The following is a 27,837-nucleotide window of genomic DNA, read 5'->3' as shown; positions in this document are numbered from 1 at the left end:
ATGGAAGAAGGTGTGCTGCTGAGTAGCGAGCTCTAACCCAGGAAGACCCGCCGCGGTGGCTCAGTGGCTAAGGCGTTGCGCTGCTGAGCACGAGGTCACGGGTGCGATTCCCGGCCGCGGCGGCCGCTTTTCTGATGGAGGCGAAAAGCGAACGAGATTTCGAGATTTCGGCGCACGTTAAAGATCCCCAGGTGGTCAAAATTAATCCGGAGCCCTCCACTACGGCGCGCCTCATCGCCTGCGTTGCGTCGGCGCGTTAAACCCTACAATCAATCAAATCAATCTAACCCAGGAAGATCGAAAACAGCGCTAAGACGGGACAAAAAAAAAGCGAGTCTCGTCTCGCTTTTCTTTGTCCCGTCTTTTTTTTTTTTTTTCGATCTTCATTTATGCACCAACACGCCCGCATAAACACATACCGTTTTTCACTTCTAATCAAGGCCACGGCGGTTGTTTTCCTTGAGGTGAAGAAAAGAAAAAAAAAACCGTCCATGCGTGTGTAGCAGCAGAGTTGCGCGCCCACCCATCATCTTGAGTTCCAAAGTCGTGCGGGAAAGCCACCCGTCGCTCATGTGTATACGAGCCGCCGACGCTGACCTGTGCACAACTGGAAAAGGGGTTTGTTGCGCAGCACTGAAAGCGGGCTTTCCTGTCAAGGTCGAACCGGCGGCGCGACGGCTCGTGGAAATCAGACGCGCAGCTCTGGCGAAGCACATACAGAAACCCTAGCATGTACGAGGCTTCAGAGCCCCGGGAGGTGTAATCTTCGTTGCATCAGCGCTACAGTACGCCTCACGGGCTACGTTAACTTTCGCGCCTAAACCCCCCCCTTTCAGCGTTGAAGATCACCTGATAGGATAAATAAACCCGGTACCCTCTCAGACAGCCCGCGCCGAGTGTGACTTAACTTTGGCCGATAAAACATAAATTTGAATTCGAACTTCCAAATATCGGGTTCGATTCCCGGCCGCGGCGGCCGCTTTTCTGATGGAGGCGAAAAGAAAAAAACACCCGTGTGTAAGAGATTTCGGCGCACGTCAAATATCCCCAGGTGGTCAAAATTAATCCCGAGCCCTCCACTACGGCGCGCCTCATCGCCTGCACTGCGTCGGCGCGTTAAACCCTACAATCAATCAAACTTCCACTATACGAAAAACGATACCGGCCTACATATTTGTTTTTTCAAGAAATGCGCACAAGAATTTGCCGTCACTTCAAGCCGGCACATTTTTTTCTATATTAAAAACAAACAAACGATGGGGCTTGACGACCTCTATTGTGGTTCACACACAATAAGAATAGCCGACTTGAAACAACAAAAACAATATATGAGGTAGAAGTTATTACCTACCAGCGGCCGCAAATGAAACGCCTCCCTCTGCTGACGAAATAACCGCTAAACTTGGCCCGTTAGCATTACTATAGTATTCTAGTACACTACAACATTACTATTAACACTTTGCGAAAGCCTACAATGCTGCGCACAAATAAAAAAAGGACGATATGCCACAAAGCTCAGCCTTCTAAACAATGAAAATAGGGAACACTGAAAGAGAACTCGAACAAACAAAAAAACAGAAAATAAAGTCCCCAATCACGCATTTGGGTAGCGTAAAATCGGAATTGACCGCCACGGTGGCGCGTTCGCCGGATGTCTAAGATGGCAGCCACGTGGCCTCGCCGGATACCGCGATCCGCTAACAGCAGCTTGCTTTCCGGATGCGCCTCAGCAAGGCGTCAATGCACAAAAGGCTCGCGCACTCCGGTCACATGTGCAGTTTCGCGTTCGAGCAGTGCACAAACGCCAAACTATATCCCAATGTCGTGGTGAAAGTGTTTTTTTTTTTTTTTTTTCCCCAATAAGAACATAATTTCGCCGCATCTGATACAAGGTACTGCAGCCGCGGATGAGGGTTATAACAGGCAAGATAAGCAGAGGTGTACAGTTGATTAACATTCACTTAGGCCGTAATCATCTGCCTGCTTAGATATTACTCATATCAAGTGTCCCACTTTGAGGTTCCGCCAGCAGCCCCGCTGAACGAGCCGGTGGCCTTATCGCAGAGCTCTTTTTTTTCCCTCTCCCTCTCACCAGCGCGCGAGCTCGCGTGGTTCCCGCCTGCGGGGCCCCGCCAGGGATGTGATCTCTATTTCAGCTGGGAGGGCTGAGACTCAAAGGAAATCATTCCCACTCGCCTTTTTCTCTCGAGCAGAGCCATTCTGCAAGGAGAAGGACAGTGGTTGTGGTAAAATGGCCCAGGCACACAAACCAAAACACGTCAGGCACATCTCGAACAATTGCTTTACACCGTTTTCTTTTTCTTTCGCACAGCGTAACTGTTGAAAATAATGTCCGGTCAAGTAGCAAAGCAGTGTTCGCGCGCAGTAGTTCTTTAAGCGTTCGTGTTTTATTTGCTGTAACTTTACGGGTGAGAGGGGAAGCAACAAAAGTGTGCACACGAAACCGGTTCATATCGAATCGCACAGGTACTTCGAATTACACTGCTCTGGCCAGCAATATTCGAACCCAGCAATATTTCACCATAAAGGTACACCATCCAGAATTCAATGCAACCATTTCATAAATGTGACATTTCACATAAGGTACGGCTTCACCTAGAATATGAACGGTGCCATATAACTTCGCAGAACAACCCGGGCTGCTTTGTGCAAGTCGCGGCCAGACTTGTCTGCCCGTAGAGTTACGCTGAGATGATTTCCATTCGTCTGGAGCATGAAACTGCACACGAAACAAGAGCTCGCCTTGGGTAATAACTGTGCGAAAAAACGCCGCGTAACACGCAGTAACTTCACAGTAACTAGCCCCCCCCCCCCCCCCTAACCCCTAAAAAAAACTATCATAAGCCGGAAAGCTGCACTTGCATTCGAAACAGGTAGAACATCCGTCTATATCGAACACCGACCCCACCGGATGTCTGATAGATCGAGCAGCGAGATGGAGCCCTCAAACAGCGCGCTCCTTGTTATGCAACCAGGACTGCCCGCATTCGGCGTTCGTTTTAACGCACGCAAAACAAAACAAACAAACACAATACTGAAGCATACTGCCACTCTTTCCTCCGCCATGTTTTTTTTTTTTTTTGTACGCCATTATACTAATATATGCAGTCACGGACACATGAAGCGCGATTCTGAAAACATGAAATAAAGCAAATCGCTCCTCGTAAATGCGATAGATCCGCGCAACCACTTCATTTGAGCGAGCCCAAGTCCCAAATTTTGTGCGCTTCATAATTGCGTATTCGTGTTTCATTAGTCCATGACTAATCGTGCTAAGGCAAAAAGGTGCAGCTATTTCGCCGAACTAATGCGCACAACGGCATAAAACGGAAGAGAAAACACAATTTGGACCCTCGCAAACACGGCCACGCGCAAATGATAAAGTCCCCTGCGCTGCGTCAGAGCGTTAAACCCTACAATCAATCAATCAACTGGGCGATTCCGGTTTAATAATACAATACGATTGACAGTGTACTTAGGCTATATTGGTACGAAAATACGATTTTGTCTTTGAAGGTGATAATTTCGTTTTCAAACGCTGTTCCCCTTAGTACCTGGAAGAATGTCGAACACATGCTAATTACCATCATCAGGCTGTTGATGTAAGACTATACAAAAATTACGGCTAATGTCTATTTGGAAGGAATAGGCCAGGACATGGCGATGCGATGAATGCGATAAACAAAAAAGCTGTCCTCAAGGCCAGCTTTGTACTAGTGGCACGAACAGGTTCGCAAGAAACGTGTGCACACTCTTAGGCAAAAAGGACTAAAATAGGGACTAAAATACAGCCGTTAGTCTTCGCGGGCGACCGTTCATCTTCAAAGGGAGTATCTGCGGCAGAGTACGTGCCGTGTGCATAAATTCGGACTAACTGTTCGTCCCCGCCGATCTATAAGGAGTAACGGGAAGACGAAACGCATGCAGTTAGTCTCTTTGCTGCGTCGTTAATCCCCTAATGGCGTCGTCGTTGCCCTTTCGCGCATATGTCTGCGAACGGTTTTATTTTTCCAAAACACAAGGCATTGCAGTCACTGGGTGCTTTAGATGGTGCCACGGGAGAAAATATTGATGTTAGTTATAAGAAAATCGCCTAGGGCTAGTAGAGCGGTGGGTAATGGCAAGGAGCGGCGAAGCGCGATTGTCATACGCTTCTCGGCGAGGTTATGTTGATACGCTGCGTTGCATTCGATTCGTGCGAGATAATAACGGCCAATGAAAGCTTTCAAGCGCCTTAACAGTAACTCAAAAATTAGTGACAATAGCAAAAGTGGATTCCTGAGCGTAACGAATATGTATATGTTTAACAGACCAGAAAAAACGCATGTTGCTGATGACAACTGCAAAACAAAAATGCTCGCTACAGGTAAGCGTCTCGAAGTTATCTTTTACACTCGGTACATAATTGCCTTGGGCACCAAAGCTATGCAATGCTGCAACTGCTGTAAAACCCGCTTGCATTTCGCAGTCGCAATCGTCTAGCGACGCGAATTTGAAGAATTCAGGCTAAGCACCACCAAATTCGCTTTCGCCGATGCAGGAAAATATGGCATGTTTCCTTATTCTGACACTCACACAGACGACACCTTTCACACACGTTACATAGAGCACTTAACATATCGAACACTAAGAAAGCACTTAGCTTGCGCTAATTTGTGCGGAAACAAATGAGTCGTCCGATCGCCCAGCTACCTATCTCAACTAGGCGACGACGAGTTGATTGTTATTTACGAAAAAACTATGGTTGTGAGGCTCTACTTCGAATCGAACTGAGAAATAGTCCCTAAACCTAGCAAAGCGCTAAGCGCAAGGCGCAAAACGCGGTCACGTTCGCTTGCACAGATAGAAATTCGGGCACCAGTTGCAATGGATGTTTCGTTATGCACAGGACTACACGCTGTACACTTGAATATTATCTGCCGCAGTAACCACCCGGCGGCGTGGTCTAGCGGATAGCGCGTCGGGTTCCTTGTGTATAATTCCGGGCGTCAGGGGTTCGATCCCTGCCGGTGCTGGCGTTTTTTTCTTTTTTCTGCACTCTACGCAGTTCGTCCTTGGGGAGTATCGGAACGGACCATCCGGGTGGGGGACTAACCGTTCATCCCCTCGCAGTTAGTCCCCAAAGGGACTAATGATTGTGGCAGAGGCCGTTAGTCCCCTAAAGGACGAACTTTTAGTCCTTTTTGCCTAAGAGTGCAGGAGTCAAACTCTTCAACAGCTTCCTCTGTTTCTGGCTCTGTACGCCTCGAGTTTCGCTATCGCTGCGCCGCCTGACGCCGCTTCTCCGGGGCGCTTACGGGAGGAGCGCTTACGGGGCGCTTACGGAACTCACGCAGTGTTTTGATTCTCTTTCGCTCCTTTTTAGATCGAATATTACGAGCGCTGACCTTGCGACAAGACAACCTAGCATTAAAATTTATGTCGTGTGCTGATTCCCGGGTAGGATTTTGCATTATCCATCGTAGTTATTTCGTAGAATGTTCGTGAAATTTATTCCACATTGGCTTGTCCAGGGTAGTGATCAATATCTAAGGTATGAAGCGTAACTGGCGTAGTCAGGTAGGAGTGAACCCGCCGCGGTGGCTCAGTGGCTAAGGCGTTGCGCTGCTGAGCACCAGGTCGCGGGTTCAATTCCCGGCCGCGGCGGCCGCTTTTCTGATGGAGGCGAAAAGCAAAAACGCCCGTGTGTACGAGATTTCGGCACACGTTAAAGATCCCCAGGTGGTCAAAATTAATCCGGAGCCCCCCACTACGGCGCGCCTTATCGCCTGCGTTGCGTCGGCGCGTTAAACCCCACAATCAATCAATCAATCAAAGTCAGGTAGGAGTGCTCCGCTAGATTTTGTAAGCCCACAAAACAGACTTACATCGTAGTGTATAATCGTAGCATACCACCTTAAGAAACACTGCTTACGGAGATACTGTTAGCAAAATTCAGAACAGTGGAATTACAATAAGCTCCACGCATATGCCGCATTCGCGACGCCGGCCTTACACGCGTGACGCTTATACGGACCGATTGTACCGCACTAAGATCGCGTCGGAAACATTCACTCTCGTAAATACACCACTTTGCGAACAGAGTGACTGCTCCACATAAATATGTACTTTTACCGCATACAAACAGTAAATCTCAGTCATGGACGTGTCGCAAAAGCAGATGCGACAGTGGTGAGCGGGCCAGAGCCTCCCTCGACTACTTTCGAAACGGGTCGCTAGGGGGATATCAGAGGCGCCCCTAAAGGCAGCGCTCGGCGAATTTCGTGACGCACGTGCGGACCGGACGGATGACACTTGTACTGTATGAGCAGCACGCATGCACAGCTTGGCCGTCATTCGCCACTCTTATAAACAAGGGCGCAAATGAGTAGCCACACTGCAGCCATCAGACTGCGGATTTTGTTCGGCAGTTTTATTTTAATTAAAAAAAAAAAGGCGAAAAACGCAAATAGCCCTCAGGCTTGGAAAGGGAGGGGGGGGGGGGGGGGGGGGGGGCAAGTCGCGATTTATATTTTGAACTCAGCGTCAGTCGCGAGCGTAAAGTGAACGAAATCAGCGCACGAGCCAAAACATACGCTTCGAAACGAGACGTACAGGATTGATTAATCTGGGCCCTTTGCGAGGAAAGCGCAGCCCGAGCAGTGCTGCCCCCATTTCTTCCGGGCAGCGCGTGCACCAGGCGCACGGACCGCGGGGCGTCGGATGTTCGGTGGCGCGTTTCTTTATCTGCAGCACGCTGAAGGGGAGGGTTGACTGGCCGCTGACGACGAGGGCCCAAAAGAGAAACCGCAGCGGTGGCAGCCAGCGTGCTGCGCGCCAGCTCAGAGCGCGCATCAATCTCTGTCCGCGTTCATCGCGCCTTCAGGAAGGTGAGACTTCAGGAAGGCGGGAATCCTCGAGGCCATAGGAAAGCAGCCGCGCGCAGTTCGCGATGAATGAAACCGAGACGCACACGTCACGCGTTGCGTCAAGCTTGCCCCCTCGCGGTGGCGGTACGGACATTTCCATTTCAAGCCCCGAGCGATAGGGCCGGAATTCGGCGCCCTTTCCAGATTTTCTCGTTCGTCATGGCGGAATCGTAAAGAGGAAGCGGCCTCGGCGCTTGTCTTCCCCCCGGGCATCGGAGGAAAAAAAGCGCGGTACAGAAGATTGTGCCGCGCAATCGGTATTTCCGCCAAGAGCCGAACCGACCGACCCGCGGCACATGAGCGGATAGAGGTCAAACGAGAGCAACAGCGCGCCTGTCGGGTGCGTTCACTCGGCAGGCCACTCGCGCCGCCAAGAACACACCGGATAACTTTGGACTAGGCCGCACTGGCGGTGTATACCGTACCGATGCTCGGTCGCTCACGGCTCGCAAACTACAAGCATTGACGTGGTCGGCGCTGTTTTAGGGGCCACTGCGCACCAGTGACGCCAAAAGGGCGCTCACCCTTCAGCCGTATCACAGGTCAGACTGGTGGCGTATCGCTGGAGCAATTGAGCCCCTCGTGGCGTCACTGCAGGATACCGGGCGGCGTGACCGTGACGCAACACGTAACAAAAACAGCATAGTTTCGTCATTCCTGCATGCTCACGGCGCCTAAATACGTAAGATGTCCACTAAGCGCTATTCAGGTAGCACTATAGTGCCATTATGCTCATTTAGTGGCTCTAGGTTGCACATGCAAATATTTCATGCGGCGATTTGTACTGGCGCAACTACCGTGCACGTGTGTGTGTGCGAGAGTGAGGGAGCATACGAGCTAGGGCTGGAGTTTGCGGCGCATAGAGAGAGAAAGAGGGAAGTTGCTTAAATGAAAAACATATAATATACAAAAGGGGTTCTATCCAGCCGATAACTGTTATCTCCTATTTGGGTTAAGGGTTAGTGGAAAGAGAAGAGAGAAAGGTTGACAAAGAATAGATAGTAGACGGCATTAAAGCCGCTCGAGAGCCTTGTTTCGCAGAGACTCTGAGGAGAACCCGGAAGGCATCTCAGCATCGTGAAGGACGGAGGACTGGCACAAGATGCCCCAGGCAGTCTTGGGTGTTGGTTGGCAGGCCGAGCAGCCGGTAAACCGCAGCTCACATTCCTCGTACAGCCAGGGGAAGGAGGAGAGCAAAGGGAATGGAGAGGCAGAGAGGCTAACCAAGCGCCCATTTGGCTACGTTTCTAATCCCTTCAACACCTTGGAGGGGGCTAAAGAGAGCACACGGGAAAGAAGAGAAATATGAGGGACGTTTAATTTTTCCTGCGCGCGCTTTTACATGGGCTATGAGGCGCGCCGCAGAGGAGGACTGCGAATTAATTCAGACCACATCAGGATTTTTAACGCGCGACGAAATCTCGACACAAGGTTGTCTTCTTCTTTTTTTTTTTCTTTTCGCATAAGTGACAGCTTCGATTCCCTAGTGGCAAACCTGGAGAGCTGGCGGGGTTTAGGAAAGGATACTCAACAATAGATCAGATCAATGTCGTCAATCAAATAGAAAAATCCGCAGAGTATAATAAACCCCTTTACATGGCATTTACACACTACGAAAAAGCGTTTGGTTCAGTAAGCACCGCAGCAGTGTTGGAAGCGTTGAAAAACCAGGGAATAGAGGAGATCTACATCAGACTCCTCCTAGACGACACATATAAAGGATGTAAGGGCAGGATAACCCTCGATCCACAAGCAAAGCGATAAATTCCCGCTCCGAAAGGGAGTAAGACAGGGAGATACCATCTCGCCAAAACTCTTCACAGCATGTCTGGAGGAAGCTCAACTTCAACTTCAGGAAGCTCAACTGGAAAAACACAGAATTGCAGATAAACGGAGGTTTGCAGACGACATAAGCGAGTCTGGAGAACACCTGCGAAAAATGCTTCAGGAACTACAATCAGAAAGCGTCGCCGTGGGGCTAAGAATAAATATGAATAAATCTAAAGCGATAATGAATCTAAAGCGCCCTGTTCAGCATATGTAACAAAACGAACGAGTAGAATATTATAACTACGTCGGACAGGTTGTATGTGCCGATCACAACCACGAGAGAGAAATCCGGCGCAGAATAGGTATGGGCTGGGGTGCACTCTGCACACAGCCCCAAATAATTAAAAGACCTCTATCACTGAAAAAAAGAATATGCAACCAATGCGCGTCCTGTCGGTGATGACACACGTAGCGGAAACTTGGCGCCTTACTAAACACTTAGAAAGCAAAACGTTAATGGAGAGGAAACGAGCTTCCTGCATGAGAGCAAACTCGAGTAGAGGGTATTATAGAAAAACTAATGTACTTGGGCTGGCCACGGTTAGAAAAAATGACAACTTGGACCACCAGGGTAACAGAGTGGATACCGAGATGCGGGTCTAGAAGAAGGGGAAGGCCAATAGCTCGACGGAGGGAAGAAACAAGGAAATCCGGAGGCAAAGAATAGACTTGAGCTGCGCCGGACAGGAGCGGCTGCATGGAGGTCGATGGGAGAGGCCTTCGTCCTGTAGTGTACCTAGTAGGCAGTTGATGACGATCAGAAAAACTGGCGCAGCGGCAGGTATCAAGCCCGCGTCCATGGGCACAACAGCATAACGCCTTAGCCCCTGATCCACCGCGGCGGATAGGTATCAACGAAAGGTCATAGAGATGTATATAGTACGGCTCAGCCAATGACCAAGAACTGGTTATGACTAGTAACTCTGACAACTTGTTCTTGTTTTATTCTTTTTTCTGTATTTGTTGTTATTGTAGTAGTACTACTAGTTGCTGTTGATGATGTTTCTTTTTTTTTTTTTTGAGGGGAGGAGTCCCTCTTCTCTTTCTCTGTTATTTTTTTTCTCATTTTCCTTTCATTTCGAAAAGGTTTCTTTCTTTCTTTGTTTTTCTTTTCTTTCTCACTCCGCCCCTGCTGCTGCCTCTGTCAATGGATTTTAGGGCTTGTCAAGCTGCCTAGAGCGGCTTTTTTCCCAACAAATTCACCATATATTTTATGGAAATAAAGCAAAGCTTAACTGTACTAACAACTTCAAGGTGATAAACACCGATTTCTGCGAACATAAAAGTCCCCCAGCTGGTCTAAACGAAGCAATATATATCACTGCCACCCCGCCCCCCGGTCCGGGTGTAGCCTTTCCTAGTATGTCCCTCAACAAGCTTTTTAGGAGTACACAATATTTTGGCCGGCTGTTCAGTATTTCCAATCGAAGCTATATACGGAAAGGCCGACGCAGACGAGGGTTCAGTGTGCGCCTAGAGTAGCTTAGCCTGGAGGAGACAGCTTGCATCTTCCCATTTGGGTCAAGTCGACACGCGGCGATGCACTGACCGCGTCCTCTCTTGTCGGTCGTGTTTTGCCAAATAATCTTATCCTGCACCCGCATGGGCCAGGGAAGCGACAACGTTCTGCCAGCATTCGGCCGACTGGCACACAGACTCGATAATGAGGCCGTAAAAGGCCCGCCTTATCCCAGCAACGAGGTTGGCTGCATACGTGCCTCGTGCGCATGGGCGCGCAGAATGCTGACGCTTTCCGAGGCCACTCACATCAGCACTGTGGCTCTCGAATGACGACCCAGCACTAAGCCTTTCTCCTTATCTAGTCGGTGTTGACGGTAAGCGCCCCTTTTAGTACCTAAACCAGTATTCCGTTAAAAAAAGGACAGAGAAAGATACAGAAGAAATAATGACAATTTTCTAATTCAGAACACGCGGTATAATCCTAGACGGGAGGGAATTACGTCACGGACCCTGTCCGATATAAAATTTAGACTGCGGTCACAGCACCCCCCCTCCGCCCCCCATCCCCCGACCCCCCATTTTTTTCTCCTCACGGGCACCAACCGAACTCCGCAAGACCACGACGGTACAAGCAGGACGGTAGTCGCCCTAATAGAGAGTTTTAGCAGCCCGTCTGTTCCGTCGTGTGCGTAGTTACCATGTCGACCGGGATCCGTCAGGGCACTTGGGCATTCGTCGCGGTAGGGGGATTAGTTCCGCGGGCCGGTCTTCGCCATGTCCGCACATTCGCCACGGTGGGGAGCGCCTCCTCTCCTTTCCTGTATTGTACAGTAGCGTTGCGACTAAGGCCGCTGTGCAACGCCACCCCGTTACAAAGAGGAAGCCACTAAGCATCATCATCATCATCCTCGCCCTTCCGCGCACGCAGGCGCGTCCCGGTCAACCCGGTAACTACGTATACAGAACGGAACAGACGGACTGCAGTCCGCCCGTTCCGTCGTGCACGTTGTCACAGGATTGACCGGGACCCGTCTGGGCACTTTTGCATTCGCCGCGGTAGGGGATTAGTTCCGCGGGCCTGCCTTCGCCATGTCCGCGCCTCCTCGCCCTTCCTCCTCGCCCTTTCGCGCGCGCAGGCGCAGACGGGTCCCGGCAACCCGGTAATAACGTACACGGCGTAACGGACGGACTGCTAAAACTCTATTAACAGCATCCACGATCCCAGCGGGCTCTCAAGCGGCAAACCGAAATTAAGTGGCAGGAAGAATTTCCAAGATCACCCTAAACATCATCCTTCGACACCTACCCCGGCAAAAAATTAAAATTGCCTGGACCCCTGGCGCCTCTTCTGCCTGAGCAGAAACCATGCGGCGCATGTAAGAAGAGGAAAAGACAGGCTATCCCCTTCTCGCATACAATTAATTGGATCGCCATTACAGGCTAGGCCGCAGACGTTTCCTCTAAAAGCCCCAAGAAACTGATATTCGTCAGTCATACGTTCCCACACCCCACGAGGCTGCAAAACGTACTACACACCCACCCTCTACGATCCCCCATGATGACACTGAGGCGCTCCTCCTGCCACGCTTTACGGCGGGATATGGAAACGCCAGAATAACGACAGTCATAGGTAAACGAATTCGCCAGCTGCAGCTTCTCGCGAAGACAGGGTCACTCCATGACGCCCTGAACTGAAGGCTCCGACCACGACACTTTATCCAGTTTCAGCAAAGTTGCACGCACGCTCGCTCGCACGAAAATTTTGTTACGTTTTTTTGTCGTTGTTGTGCCTATGGCTACCTACCAGCCAAGTACGTGCACACTCTACGGTTACGTGCACATTCTAATGAGATGTGGGCTAATGTGCCAGGCTTACAGCAGACACTGCATTGGGCGGGGATTTTAGTGGCAAACGTGATGTAAGCGAATTGTATGGACAAAAGTCGCACTGATGGCGTCCGTGCGCACCACAAAACGCACTGCAGGAAAACGATTCCCGTGGTCGGAAGCCAGCGTGGCTCCCGCGCATTATGAAGCCGACGTCTATACGACTGCTCCATTTCGACATGGCCGAAACTCAGTCCAAACTCAGCCGACAGCCAAAGAATCCGTCACTTTGCGTTCAACCATCGTCGTCGTTTGACGGGGAAGTGCATGATTTCTTTTCCGCAGAAATTTATATCTGCTTCAGTGCGGTGGAAAATTTGTCCGCTTTGCCGCTGACTTTTCACAAAAAGTGCACACGGACATGAATATACATGCAGCACGACTTAAGGCACTAATGCCGCAGTGAAAAAACCTCAGACGGATAATCGGCCAGATTTAGAGGAAATCCCCAAGGTGGACCCCATTTCTGCGAAGGGAAATATGACGTCCACTTGAAATACAGCCGTACGGCTACAATTGAAAGAAAAAAGAAAATTTTAAAAGTTGAATAGAACGAATTTTTCTTCAACTGCGAAGTTTCTGAGAAAGCTGTATAGGTTTCTTTTTTAGCCGCACGGCTGCATTCCAGGTGGACGTCAAACGGTCTTCCTCAGACGGACAGTCCCGCAGCGGCTGGCGCTTGCCGCGCATTTGAGGCGAGCACTGCCTTACAGCGCCGTAACATCGGACCCAGTTATCAAGCCCTTGAACTGTGCACTAAAGCTTCTATTGGCGGCAGCGCACTTCGGATGAGCTCAACCAAGATGAAGTGCACCCTTATCTCCAAGTGCCCACCGACCTCCTGACGAACGTCCCTCAGGATATCGGCCATCGCGTTGAGGCTAATACACGATAACGCATGAAGCCTTGAAGGAGCGGCCATTTCATTGATTACTTGTTGAATCGTAGCTGACAGACGCTACAACGTTCTCGTAACGCGATAAAACAAATGCAGGGAAAGGTGGAATGGGAGGGGACGGGCACACGAGATGAACGCACCATCCGAAGCAGCAGACGGTTGTGCAAACAGGGGCGTTATCTCTGACGGAGGACGAATGGCGCGAGGCGTTATCTGAAGAGTTGCATCAGCATCCAATGGACCCGGGAGAAGACCACTGTGACTGGCGGTACTATCGAAAATGAAGATAGGAGGTCACCCCTCATTGCACCAACGATAAACCAGCCGCCGAACGGCTGCAACAATGCAGTAAAAATAACTAAGCACGCGGACGGGCCGAGGGGAGGGCGCATGCGTAAGGGCGCATGCACTCGCAATGCGTAAGCATGCATTGCGATGGCCCTCCCAAAACCGGAAGAGTCGCACGAAGTTGTCGGCGTTCTGATTTCGTAGATCGATGACGGTCCGTCCCATTGTCTCGGGCAGCCAACCGGATAACATCCAACGCTCAAAGCTGTCCCTCACCTGGTACTTACCTATTACAGTGATCACAAAAAGAAATTTTAAGTGCACCGCTGGCACGCACACGGTTCAGCGCGGTTAAACAAAGCCTTGCTCAACCTAAACAGCCGACGCACTCAGCCCCCCCCCCCCCCCCTTCCCCTACACACACACACACCGCAGCACAATGGTACACGTCTGCCTCTTCATCGACGCCACTCAGTTCAAAAATGCCGGTGGAAGCGGCCACATGAAGCGGCTTTTTTGCCAGTGATTGCCCCAGACAGCGTTCGTTAACCAAAGGACATGTGCTCGTTCCTTCCAACCGACCCAGCGTCAAGGGGAGGCCCACCACACGACGCACAATGGGCAGCTACAGCAACGACGAGTGGCCACACGGGGCTGCTCTGAACGACGACCACACCCATTCCGTCGACAGCCATACATGTGTCGCCGTTCATCCCAGCTTTGCATTTCCACAAGGCTGGAAATGAAAAGAGCTATTATGCGGAGTAATTCCCATCTGCGCAAGAAGATTACCGAAGCTGGCTGCAGCGGTTCGCCGAAAACTGACCGCGAGAACGCCTCCACCGTTGCGTAGCCAAGTTGTTCACAACGCCAAGAATGACTGCCCCCTTCCCACCCCGCTTTTTTACAGCAAAGCTGTATACCTCTACCCCCAACGTTTTCATCTCCATGGGCAAAACACGCCAAGGCGCCTACCAGAGTTGACCGACTAAAACGCATAAACAACAAAATGGCGGCGCCCATGAGCCGTCGCAGTGTAAAAAAATGTCACGTAATGCGAACTGACCAATGATCGAGGCGGAGGCACGGAACAATGGGAGAAAAGAGTGCCGACACAGACCTGTACCCTTATCTAGTGACACTAGCCGAGCGCAAGCGACAAGCCCGCCGAGACGACGAGAAACATTTCATACCCTTCTCCATCACCTTGTAGGTGTTTACAACAGCTTTGCTGGACATCCGCTTTCGCAAAGCGGGATGGTGACCAATTTTTTTTGTCACGTTACGCACATAAATCCAGCAGTTTAGTAGATTCGTGTAAGACAGTTCGACGCTGGCATCGTGTAGATCTTGTACGTCACCACTAGTCGACACCGGCTTGGGCGATTGTGCACATTTCGGCGCTTTTTATCAACATCTGCGGAGTCACCATAGGTATTTTGAGATCGTTGATTATGAGGTTTGCCGCACTGACGCCAACACAGGCGATGAGGCGCGCCGTAGTGGAGGGCTCTGGATTAATTTTGACCAGCTGGTCTCGAACGCACGGGCGTTTTCGCTTTTCGCGTCCATCAGAAAAGCGGCGGCCGCGGCCCGGAATCCAACCCGCGTCCTAGGGGTCGGCAGCGCAACGCCTTAGCCACTGACCCACCGCGGCGGGTATTTTGAGATCGTCCAGCTATATGTATTTGGCAAGAGTTCTCTTACACTGGCCCTCTTCCTGGTGGGTGGCAGGGTCGCATAAATCCCTCCTCTTTCTGTATGGCTGCAATGCAGAGCTCAGAAAAGGGAGACTGAAAGCGGACTTCGCAGTTATACGCACGAAACTACAACCCCATTTCCATATGTTTTTTTTTTTTCGAAGAACAAGCTCGGCTATCTTCAGCCCTTGTCCACTGTACAGCCGATTTTCCTTTTTCCGGATTTCGGCATTAATTTGCGCGTGCGAGCACATAAAATGTTTTGCCAAGGCCGAACTTGTTTCTTTTTCTTACAACGCTCCACAAGGCCCGATGACGAGGCCCAGCACACGATTTGACTCGAGAAACGCGGCCTGGATCAGGTCAATGCGCAGTGCAAGCGTGATGTTTTGCGTAGCGCAATTTCACAGCGCAGTAAAGCATCTCGCTGCAGCGACCGGTCATTCAGGAGCGTTGTGGTGAAGCAAACCAAGAGCCGCTGCAGTTACGTGCCGTTAGCGCTGAGTGAAGCCATTTCACAATTCGCAATGGTATCGCAGCGGAAGGCCGGCTCACGCACTTTCGGCTGGCTACTTATCGCACGTTATCTATCTCTATCTTCCTCGGTGTCCTTGAAGCTAGGATAAATGCATTTTTATAGTAACTCTCAAACTGAATTCCTTCCCACCCTTGCATTTCATCCCCAAATTACATACCCCACCCAAGCGAGACTAGGAGGGGCGCAACCAACCAGACAAGCCACCGCGCAGAGCAGCTCATCAGCAGACCGCTAAGGGCGCACAAAAGGACAAGGCGCAGCGGAGAGCTCCACGACAAGCCCCGGTCGTAAAGCGAGCGCTCAGTACACGCCACGCCGCAGCCACAGGCTGCAGCCCTGCGGGGTGGCCCGATGAACACAACACGGCCTCGTCGTGAAGGCCCGCCACGAGCGAGCAAAACAGGCCGTCCAGTTTCGTCATTCGCTCCCGAGTTCAGCTGCATCACCACGTACGATTAGCCGGCAAGCTGCGTCACGTTCGCTTGTGTCTTAATGTGGACTCGGCGCGGACACCGGCGTCCGTCATGTGTCACACTTTCGGCTAACTGTAAAAAGCGCTAGGTCCTTCGTACTTTGATATATCATATGCCGAACATCTCATAACGCACCTGAAAAGAACTGCCTTACCAGCAATGCATCTTGTACAACATTGAAGCGACTTCAAAGGGGCTCGTTAAATATAGCGTTTTACAGGGATGATTTCTTACAGGGGCATTAATTAAAAGGCCCTAGGGCCTTTCTCCATTGGCATCAGACTGCCCTGCTCATACGGCGCCTTAAAACGTCTTTCCAGCAATGCATGAGTGCGATATAGCGAAGCCGACCTTAGAGGACTCCGAGAAGAGCAGTACCCACTTGGGAGTTGCTGAAAATGTGTCCCTCGCAATAGAAGGAGATGTCTAAAATCTATAAAACGTGGTTAAAAGGAAAGATGTGCTACAGCATTTAATTTCGAAACCCTCCCGGTGAAGTCATATCCACAGTTATGGAAGCACTGCCGTTATCCCGCTCCTGGCTACCATCCCCGACAGAAAGCAAGACGAAAATAGCAGCTCTAGTTTGTTTTCTGTTTGTTTGTTTTTACCAGTACACACACAGCGGAAGTAGACCCTATACTACAGCTTAAGAGGACTTGCAGGTCAGGTAAGCGCATAGTGCATGAATTCTGTCCGAAGCTTTGTGCAGGACTTAAATTTGTTTCGCGACTTAAAATTGGCTTTCGCGTCCAATTCTGGCCTGTACACGAACGGCCACGGACTTAGGAAAATAGTTCTCTTTTTTTTTTTTTTCACCGAAAGGGATTCTGGTCGCTTCCCCATTTTTAGAACACAACAGGGGCGAAAAATTCGCGGTAAATTAATTAAAAATTGATGCATTCATGGCAGGACCCAGAACTGGCGACTCTAGGCAATATTCAAGCCTATATTTTCGTCACGTACGAACTTTACGCGTGTTTTTTTGGGGGGGTTAATTAAAAAAATTGAAGCTGTTTCGCAAACTAGTGCCCACACAAAACGTAATTAAAATAAATATTAGCACTTGCCATTCGAATCGAATACACAAACAAAAAAAAATTGTACAGAAATTCTGAGAATCGTCTGAATGCGCAAGCATCCTTACGCCGCTTGTATTCAATGTCAGTTCTTTTATAACAAATTCTATCTGTGAGCAGCTGCATTGGGCTACTTTTGGTCCTTTTCGTTTGGCTACACTTTCTGTTTCAGTTTTTCGTAGCCCAGGCGCCGAAGTTGAACCTGGGCTACGAGGGGCGCGGTACTAGTGGGGAACTGCGGGTTAGTTTTGACCCCCTGGGGAGCTTTAACGTGCGCCATAATTCCGACACCCGGGTGTTTTCGTTTTTCGCCTCCATCAGAAACACAGCCGCCGCGGCCGAAGTCGAACCCGCGTCCCTGCGCTCAGCAGCCCAATGCCTCAGTCACCTAACCATCGCGGAGGGTAAACACTTTTAACTTTATCGCATTCGTTCGGACACGAAGTCCGTGGTGCAGCCTATTTACGTAGTGTACGTGCCATTCAGCGCGTTTACGTGCGGCTGTGGCTCTCTCCCTCCACTCGTTCTCAGAAAATATTTTAACCGCACAACGCAGCCAAAGATAACACTTGAACGAAATAGTCTTCGGACGTTCTGGTGACTGCACAGGTATCGTAGGAACACAGTAGAACGGAAAGTTGAGCTAGATGGATCTTATTCATGTTTATACAGCGCAGACAGACGATACACAAGAAAAGGACAACAAAAAAGGGCAAGAAGGGACAGCGCTTTATACACATGAATCGTAGGAACGGCTGTAAAATGAGCTGTAAAGTGAATTTTATAAAACAAGTTACACTACATTCGTTCGCTATAAAATAAACGATCGTAATTTTACGTTCCGCGCCCGCTTGATCACTATCGCGCAGCGTTTTGCGAGGTACTGCACGCGACAGGTGCCATGCGTCGCTTGCACTCATAGACTCATGACTACATATACCTGGCGATTTGTGAGTGAAAAGTGGCTTCTGTGTTTTCCCGAAGCTTCGGTGCACAGGACGCACATGTCAAAAGAGTGGCACATCAAATTAAAATCATTAAAAACAATGTTTTCTGCAGCTGGCACGCCACTACAAAAGCTCATCACCTATTACACAACAGCCCCAAAGACGTTATTACAGCCCAATCGCCTCAAGAGGCACTGCTCTTGGAAGCACGGGTTGATGGTGGGATGACTGCCTCCTTTTTATGGTCGCCTCCTCACCACATCCATTCCTTTCCCGCCACCACTCTCTCCTGGCGGCACCAAACCATTTTCCAAAACCGCGAGAAAAAAAAAAAAAAAAAAAACGTGCAGACGCTCTCTCCAACATGCACATTTTTAAAATGGACTATTTTACTGGATTCTCTCTTTTTCCGTTAATTAATTATATTCGATTCTCTTCTTAGGGCTGTAATTCATGCATGTCGTTAATGGTAACAGTTATGGCACCAATAATTCGCTAAAAAAAGAGTAACGACAATGTAACGCGCGCTACTTTTTTTTTTTTTTTTGCTTTGTGCGTCACAAACTTCATTCGGAGGTAACAGAAGGCCGTAGAGCGTTTCGTAAATTAGAAGGTAACGAGTAACGGTTCATACAATTTGGAGAGTTATAGCGATAGAAAGGTGGAAAGACGCGTGTGCAATGACGGAGGAGAGTTATGAGCCAGAAGGTGGTAAACGAAAAAAAAAAAAAAAGTCTTTCATATTTAGCGCACTTATCGCTTTTTCTTTTTTTTTTTTTTTTGCGTAGTCGTGACTGAATCAGAGCTCGTGGTGGCGTATTAGGCTCCGAGGTACTCCTAGTGAACTGTTCGGCAGGTGACATTTCGACTGCAGTCTGCCACGAAACTCTTTCGAGAGACAGGCGACAAAATTTCGAAGCGCCTCCGAGTAAAACTAAATTTCCACTTAATCGAGTCAGAGTTAGCGAAGTTTGGCTGCTTCTTGTGGCGTCAACTGGCGTCAACGTCTCGATTCGAACTGGGGTTTTGCGCGCCGAAGTTTCACCTGGGCTACGTACGAGGCGCGCCGTAGAGGAGCGCTCCGGATTAATTTCGACCACGCGGGGATCTTTCACGTGCGCCCAAACATCAGCACACGGCCGTTTTCGCTTTTCGCCTTCTTCAGAAAAACGGCCGATACGGCCGGAATCGAACGCGCGTCTACACCAGGCCGCACACATATATGTTCTGCAACGGAAGCATGTACAAATTGTACAAAACGTATTCAACAAACCACACGTATTAATGGCCAGCATCAAAGTCTACGCCATTTTGTCGCTTTCAGCTAGCGTAGAATATTTCTTAATAAGCGATTCTTCTAATTTGATCAGGGATGCCTTCGCGCACAATCCTCGAAGATTACGCTACTGAATTTTTGTAAGATCATTTCGCGAACACACCAGTCACGCACAGTCATAGCGAAAAGTGCCCAAACCACGGCCACTCAAAATAATACCCCAAAATAAAGGACAAAAAAAAAAAGACAACTCTAGTCTTCCCCGTCAGCTTTGTATTTTCCATTTCGCGGTTACAAATCCCGGTGGATACAGCGAAAAATGGCTGCGGTACGGGAACTATTCAAATGCCAATCACCTTGGCGCGGTAGGTAGCAGGCACAGGTGGCTGCTACCGCCAACAGACATGCAGTATCCGAGCAGGATTTGAGCCCAGCACACACTGCTCATTAATGCGAGCGTCTGTTTTATTATTTTCAGGCTCGCAGAATAGGGCAGGCTTTTGCAACCCACCGAAAGCCGCTTCTGTCGCTTCCATTGACCAGCTGCGGGCGACAATCACTCTCACTCGAGAATAATAATAAGAAAAAAAAAAAGGTCCTATCGCTTGGACTTGCAGTGTTACCGAGCCTTTGTTCTCGGGTCGGTATGCGGCCGACCCGTGCAATCATCGGCCACTGCCCCGTGACGTAGCACTGAGGACGCATAACGAGTGGCCACCGCGAAGTGGAAACCGGCCGCTAAGGCTTAGTTGCGAAAGCAAGTTTACGTCATTCGCGCGCATAAAGTCCACTTCAAACGAAATTCGCCAGGGTTTCTTTCCTCTACTTCGGGAAGGTAAAAGCTGGAAACGGCCGGTACGGACGCATTGCGACGAAATGAACGCGTAGAATGAATAACGGCGCTTCTAGGACAGGTGACCGACCGGCCTTGGACGCGCGACAGTATACATACTCACATACCAACCACTTCGCACGGAAATTAGGCACCGCTGCAGAGGCCGAAATTTTTATTGCCCTCCTGTCACACGCGAGTCTCATAAATTCTGTTTAGTTTTCTTGTAGTAGTTGTTACATGCGTTCAAAGCTGATGAACACCTTAAGCAAGTAACCTTACGGCATAAACAGGCTACAGGGGGGGAAGGGGGGGAAGCGATTACAAAAATGGTACGATGAACCCAGTGCAGGAATTGCGATTTACTGTGATCCGCCATGCACAACGGATATGCCAAACATTGTTCAAAGCGGCCCTGCCCTCGCGACAGGTTGCTTTGCCTATTTCGTGTCCTACCATCGGTGTGGTAGTCAAAGCCACTCGGTCTCCACGACTAATCGTAGCTGGACATGCTGCACATTCAACATGGCGGCCGAGAAAGCGGTCCGGAAAAGCCGAACTAAATAAAAAAACACTCAGCTACTCATTTCGCTCGACTTGTGGGACCCCTAAGGTCCATAGAAAGCTCAGCTCCCTGGAATAGTCCGCTCCTTGCGGCGGAAGAAAAAAATACGTCACTGAAATCGCGCGACGAGAGTAATGACGATGCTCCGAAGAGACGTGCGTATGTCAGGTACATATCGCATCAAAAAGAAATGGGAAGGAGGTCGGAAGGCGGCAGTCACCGCGCATTTTGGTTTGTTGTGTTGGAACCCACCTAAATTACGCCGTACACACCTCCCCCACTCCGGAAACCCCATTCGTATTACCGCCCCCCCACCCCCTCCTCCTCAACCTTTTACGACGTCTCTGACTTTCTGCGCATAACGCTGCCAGTGCCGGATGCTGAAAAGGGTTGACTGCGATGACAATGAGGTGGCAAAAGTTCTCCCCCAAATAATTTGCTTTCCGCCACCATAGTTGCGGCTGCAGGAATTTATTTTTCGTCGCTATATCACTGTCACTGCCACAAACGTGACACTGTTTCTGAGACCATAAAGAACAATGGAGCAACCATTGAACAACCGACGCTACGGTGCTGTTCGCTGCGACGCCACGGAGAAATTTTGATCTTTTTCGCACATGCGCCGGGTGACGTGAAAACTGGGATGAACGAATGCTGGGGAAAGCGTTCTTTCCTCCACGGTCCGGAAGCTGCCGACATTGCCACCTAATTAATACACATTGCTGCGGTAGAAGGAAATACCGATTTCTGGATTTTTGGCCGCATCCCCGCGAGGAAACGTTCTATCGCATAACAATATATAACGGTTGGCCCCAGGCGTCGGTACTACGTCGGTACGGGCCTGGAGAAGTTCTTTCTCCTCAGCGGCCACGGACGATGATAAAATATCGGGGAACGGGACAACCCCCCGGCGTGGGTACGACGTCGGTATAGGCGCCTGAAGCAGCTTTTTCCAAGCGACCACGGACAATGATAAAATATCGGGAAACAGGGAACTAACAGCTGACTTTGTAATAGGGAACTAACAGCTCTGTAATACACTTACGCACTACCTACCTCTTTATAGTTGGCAGGCCCTTTCTGCTTTCGCGACAAAATAGGCATACACGCATGTGAACAGCATCTATGACCGGCATGCTTTCGCGACAAAATAGGCATACACGCATGTGAACAGCATCTATGACCGGCATGCTTTCGCGACAAAATAGGCATACACGCATGTGAGCAGCATCTATGACCGGAATTTAAGGGACAACGTACATCCTTGGTTACTTGAAAGAGCTAGCTTACTACAAAAAAAAAAAAGATAACTAAAATCGACAAACTTTCAAATTTCCCATTACGCAACGCCACCATGCCGGCATTTAAGCCGCGAGAAAAAAAAAAAATACAACTGCTGAATTATGGTTAGTGGTTGTAGCTTTTGTCGGCGGAGGCCGCCATCCGTCACCAACCTGTGACGTCATAGCGGCAGTTCGAGAAAGTGGGTCGCGTGTCCCCGCTATTTCACGCCGCTGGGGGGGCTTCGCCACAACGCCCCAGCATAGAGAAATAAAAAATGGCACCAGGACTCTAGTCAGAGTGACCAAATGGGCGAATTTGGCGAATGACGAAAAATGGAAACTGCGCTGGGTCAACCCTAACCGCATGCTGGGCGCTGTCATTCGCCAAATTTGCCCATTTGGTTACGCTGACTGGTCGTCCTGGGGCGTTGTGGCGAAGCCCCCCTGCGGTGATTTCTTACCAGTGTAGCTCGTTTCAGATTTGCGTTGAAAACGACATGGTTGCTATTATGAAGTGGCAGAGTTTCGCACCCTCGTCATAACAAACCTCGGGACCAAAAAGTGACTTCGTTATGAGCGGTGCTTTCTTAAAAGTGGGGATCATGGGGGCCGTAAAACACTTTGAATAAAGCGATAATGCCAACGAAACAATTTCGTTACAACGAATTTTCACTGTATTTTGTCTTGATGGCCCCTTTAAACTAGTGAAAAATAGCAATAAAAGCAGCAACATTTCTTTGAACTTCATTTACGACCAACCTGTTGCTAATACTGGGCAGTAAAGGAAAAACTTAAAATTCAGCCGTTAAAATAACCGCTGCAAGAGCTCGGCCATGCTCAATACGTTAGTAGACGAATAGCGTTCTCTCGGATGTTATTTTCTTGCTCCTTTCACGATTCCCTCAGAAACGTACAACGGCGTCCAAATGTAGCAACAACAAAAAAAAAGTATCCCAGAACGATTAGGAAAACTGCTTCTCACCATATTTTTAAACTGGGCGGAAATATGCACTTTAAAGGGAACACGTTGCACACCACTGTGAGCGCCCTAGGAATATTGTAACCACTAATAGTAACGTACAAGAAGTGAACTTGAGCAGGTGGAACGCATGCAAAGTTTTTTTTCGCCGGAGCGCTCCGCAATGGAACTGGCCACCACCGAGTGCGCATGAAAAATAGCTTGACACGATTAGTACAGCAAATTTATATTTGATCGTTTCACAGAGCAAGGGTATACAATAACCTTAGTTCAGAAATGTCTACAAGAGTTGCACACCACAGCCAATCACTGCGAGGTGCTGCAGAGAAGAAGACAACACATGCGCGACACTGCCGTTCTTTTGATCAGCAGAAATAATGATAAGGAAAGAGAGTGGGGGGCGGTAGACCAATAGCAAAAAGGAGACTTAAGTTAGCTTAAAGTTTCGTAATAACGCCCACACACCTGCAGGCGAGGCATGCAAATAGAAAGGCGAATAGGAATTGCTCGTGCGCCTCGCACCATGAATCAGCTATTTTAACAACTACGAAAGGCGCTGCATCCGTGTCAAGACACTGCAAAACAAATTCGTTATGTGGGCGCTAGCTGTAGCATATGGTTCCGCGCCTTGCCCGTCAAATGTCGCAAACTCCACTACTTGGAAGGCTACTACGGGCGATTGGCTACTTAAGAAGCGCCCGCACACCACATTTCGACAACTCGAGCACCTTTGCATGCACTGAGTAGCCCGCCGATCTACTGGTGATATAGAAAGATGTAATAAATGAAGATCGGTTACTTACGCAGATCTCCTCGCCGGATGCCATGCCTCGGAATTACAAGAGAGTTCACGCTACGAAAAAGCACAAGTTTTTATTTGTTGCATGTTGGCTTTTTACATACTCTCGCGCGGCCACTTAAATCTGAGGGCCCGTTATGTGGGCACTCTAGACAAACTCCGTTTTATTATTCCACTCGCTACCTTCCGACTATTTTACCGTTACGATGCAAGACAATTGACACAAACACACATTGTTCATCACTGCACACAAAGGGAAACGGTAGCAACTGAAACGAGATTCCACCTTTAAAGCGAGCTGTGGCGTTTAATTGAGCGTTTAGAGTTTTATCCATCGCAAGAAATGAAACAGCTAGAAAACTTAGCCCCTAGCGATGTCTGGTTTAGCGAAGTTTAGTTAAGCCTTTAAATTCCTTGAATGAGTTGCAAACTTTGATCGTATTACCAATGTGGTCTGTCAGCACTAACCTGTAGAAGTGCAAGCACGAAACAATCGATTACCGCATCGAGTGGAAGAAAAGCAGTATCGGATGCGCCACGAGCTCCTTTCTCCACCTCCAAGCATCCGACTTTGCTCAACGCACAAACCATCCGACCATTCGCCCGTATGTCACTCCGCAATGATAGCGGAGGCGGAACAGTGTTGCTGCCGCCGCGGAGTCATTCCACAAGAGTGGTGCGAGTTGATGTCCGCAGTCAGTAGCAAGCTGGCGCAAAAAGAAGCCACATTAAATCCCACAATTTAGTTTAGGGTCTACCCAAACGTGTTCTGAGGGGTGAAAGATTGTGCTCATTCAAGAAAAAGCAGATAATTACTTGTTTGACAGGATTTCATACGGCTTGCATGTCTGCTGCAAATTTATAAACGCTTGACAAAAAACAATACTATTAACTCAATTTTACGTATTTATTATCAAAACTAATTAATTATATGGGTATAGAAATTAACACATTTCATGAAGAAAAAGAATTACGCTCCATCGACCGCTTGGCGTCCCTGACTCGCAATGACGGCTGCTCAGCTTTAAATGGCCCGGGGGGAGTTAGCATAGATATTTAACAATTTAAAATAGTGCGATGTAGACTGTGAGTCAGTGGCGCATTTTTGTGTCAGGGCAAGAGCGCGTATCTGTGACGTAACCATGGTTTGTAGTACATTTTCCACTTTCTGTTTGTGCTACTTGTCTGTCTTAGGACAGTTCCGGGTGTCGGGAACATTGGAATTTAGGCTTAAGCGTCGGCTATTTGTTCCGCCGCGAAGATTATGTGCAACAGATTAAATGAAACAGTCGCGAAAGTTTATAAAATGAGGTTCAAAAAGGCAGAAGTCACCACTGTGTACTGCATTACGGCGCCGATTCTTATTGCCATTCGTGATGGCAAGGGACACCGCTGCGGTCTAGTTTCGCCGCTGTCAAACTGTGGTTCGGCGTTCTTTGATTCGCTGTGAAGTAAGCTGGCTTTCGTGTTCGACCGTTGTTTTCCTTCCACGTTTTCTGTGTTGAGCATTTTGTAGATCCCCTCGCCATCCGCCGAGGCGTCCGATAGTTCTGTGCTGGTCAGTGTCATTTAGCAGCCAGCGAATTGGATCAATTTACATGAACGGGCCTCCCCGATTTTCAGTCCCGGACCGTCATCGGGACGCCGGGACGCGATCCGGCGCCGAATTTTCTCGCGTCTTCTTTGGGGATGCCAAACGTTTTGTAGCAGTCGTGGGAGCGCGCACTAACGTACCGGATGCGGTGGCGTGTGCATAAAACACAGGAGCCGTGGTTCAGCGCTCTCCTGTGATCTGTGGCATCAAAGGGCCATCCTGACCGTCCCGGCCGCCGAGTAGACGCCGAGTGCCTGGGATAGAATGGACCTAGCACACTGACGGTGAGAACGACGGAAGCAATCTAGCTGGCGATTCGTCTATCTTTGTGCTCGCTTGCAGTGTGTTTATCTTTGTGCTGGCGAAACTCGTCGCTTTGCATGCCCTGCAGGCAACGCGACGTGTTTTGTACTCGTACATTTCGTAGAAACATCCTGCCGTAGCGGGCCTTTGTAAAAAGTTCTGCTGCGCGGTGAACGTGCGCGCTTGGAATGAATGACATACTTTCGTACAAGACCCTTGGGATTATCTGTTTTGCTTTTTGTCCTAGTCGTCTTTGTTCAGTACTGGCGCGAACGAGTTGTTCAATCCACATTCGCACACATGCAGCTGAAAATCCTGCAAGGCAAGGCTATCGCTGCCCATCACCCCCACTGACTTCTTTAAATATTCATGGGGCTGGAAGCGAAGGAGCTAAACTTTGATGACTATGTGGAATCTAACCGCATATTTTTAGAAAGAGCGCTTAGCCTTGGAGGGGAAAAATGCGCAGAAATGCATGGCGTTGAATACTTTTCCCACATCTAATAATTAAATTGTAATTGGCCCTTTTGCATGCTTCCCTTGAAAATATTCTCTGGACACCCGTGACTGCAGCTGTGTACAGTTCAGATAAGCACATTCTCAGACTAGTTTGTCTTGCCCGTGTTATTTCCTATCCTGGAATGCTAAAATTGGCACAAGAAATTTTGGACCATTCATGACGTGCCTAATGGCAAATGTGAACTCATCACTGCAGGTGAGAGCGTTGGTGCGTTGGCCCAAGAATTTGGTTTAGTGTGTATGCGGCGCTGATGCTGCCATGGAGACAAGAGCTACGGGTCTCACTGATTGTGTACTGAAACAAAAACCAGTGCACATGGACAGAAGGCACACACACATAAGCTTGACTACCAAAATTTTATTCAGAACAAAGTCTCAACCCACATAGTTGAGGACTATTGAGGACCACCATTCGATTGAGAAACCACCCAGAGGACTACTGTCTCTGAATGCAATACGTGGAATTAGTATATAGCCAGGTTCTTTGCAAACGCATCGTCACTGTTTACCTCTTGACAAATTCTTTCCTAGTGAGAAATTCTGATGAGATTTTTTTCAACTCCGTTTCTGACAGCCACCATTCAGAGCAATCAGGTCTTCTCAGTTGAACTCAAACCTTTATTGTACTCCTTACCTCTTAATGCTCTGCTTTGCTACGTTGGAAGTAGTCACAGTTTAGAGCAGGTGGGAGGGTTTCTATAAATTTTTTTTCTTGAGTTTTATTCAGCATTCATTCAGTTAGAGCAGAGTCCTTCAATGCTTTTATGGCCACGAAACTCCGCCATAACACTATGGGAGGAATTTGCTATGTCGCCGAAGCCGCCGCAGGACGGCACTGGGAGCACAGAGGGTGCAGACGAGACCTGCGCGCTGCGTCAACGAAGCTAGACTCCCAAGGAACCCGGTGGTGTCGGCAGGTTAATTTCGCAGTTTCAAGTAATTAGTCGATGTGACGCCTTTGTTCATATTGTAGAAACTGCTTTTGGCCTGCCGCTACGATAGCATGCTCAGTACAGCCAGTCTTTCAATGCTTTTCAAAAAACGTTGAAAGGCACTGAGGGACTCTAATGCAGTGATGAAGTACGAAATGGTTTTGAGGTCCTGGGGTTAACTCTTTTTAATCTACAGATGACGACACTTGGTTACAATTTAAGACATACCAATTAATGAATGTACACAGTATACATGAAAAAAGAGAAATACTTTAATGCGCTTAGCCAAGCATATTTAAGTCGCGAGGGTCTCCTGACATCTGCCCTCGTTTGCTCTCGTTTAATCGACTGACCCTCATCTCTAGCTTCTTTAGATTCACCCCAATACACCAAACACTTCAGTTTTATTACATGCCTTCAAGGCCGTGTCCCAAAAGATTGTCAGGAGGAACTACTAACACACACACACACACACACACTGGGCTGCTGATTGGCCATGCAAGCCAATGGGTTATACACAATCATTTGATCCACTCTCACTCAAACTCCAAAGTATTCATCAAAGCACAAGCACATCACTAATAAAAATCAACCAACTGATAGCAACTCTGAGCGCTGGCCATCGACCCTCGGGCGGCCTCTTTAAAGCATTGTTCCCACAACGCGCGCCGAAATTATGCTCAGCACCGACGAAATTCCCACCTTTGTCAGCACGGCATGTGCAT

The 27,837-nt window shown here is 49.0% G+C and overlaps 1 protein-coding gene across 4 annotated transcripts in view; it reads right to left on the bottom strand.

Moving 5' to 3' along the window:
* The window catches only part of Nt5b (5' nucleotidase B), an 85,698-nt gene extending 61,295 nt beyond the window's left edge, over positions 1-24,403 (bottom strand). The window contains exons 1-3 of one of the 4 annotated variants that reach the window (XM_077687800.1): positions 24,233-24,403; positions 23,769-23,818; positions 2,197-2,220 (exon numbers count right to left, since the gene is read on the bottom strand). In XM_077687800.1, the coding sequence (XP_077543926.1) occupies positions 2,197-2,220; positions 23,769-23,792 (48 nt within the window). In that variant the 5' untranslated portion in view covers positions 23,793-23,818; positions 24,233-24,403. The remainder of the gene's footprint in view (positions 1-2,196; positions 2,221-23,768; positions 23,819-24,232) is intronic. The other 3 variants (XM_077687801.1, XM_077687803.1, XM_077687804.1) reach the window with 3 other exon arrangements.
* Positions 24,404-27,837: the final 3,434 nt, after the last annotated feature.

Source organism: Haemaphysalis longicornis, unplaced genomic scaffold (assembly GCF_048455015.1).
Source record: "Haemaphysalis longicornis isolate Haplotype H1 unplaced genomic scaffold, Haemaphysalis longicornis Haplotype H1 scaffold_1, whole genome shotgun sequence".
Lineage (NCBI taxonomy): Eukaryota > Metazoa > Arthropoda > Arachnida > Ixodida > Ixodidae > Haemaphysalis > Haemaphysalis longicornis.
Note: the sequence above shows the minus strand (reverse complement) of the source record. Positions and strands in the feature narration are given on the sequence as shown.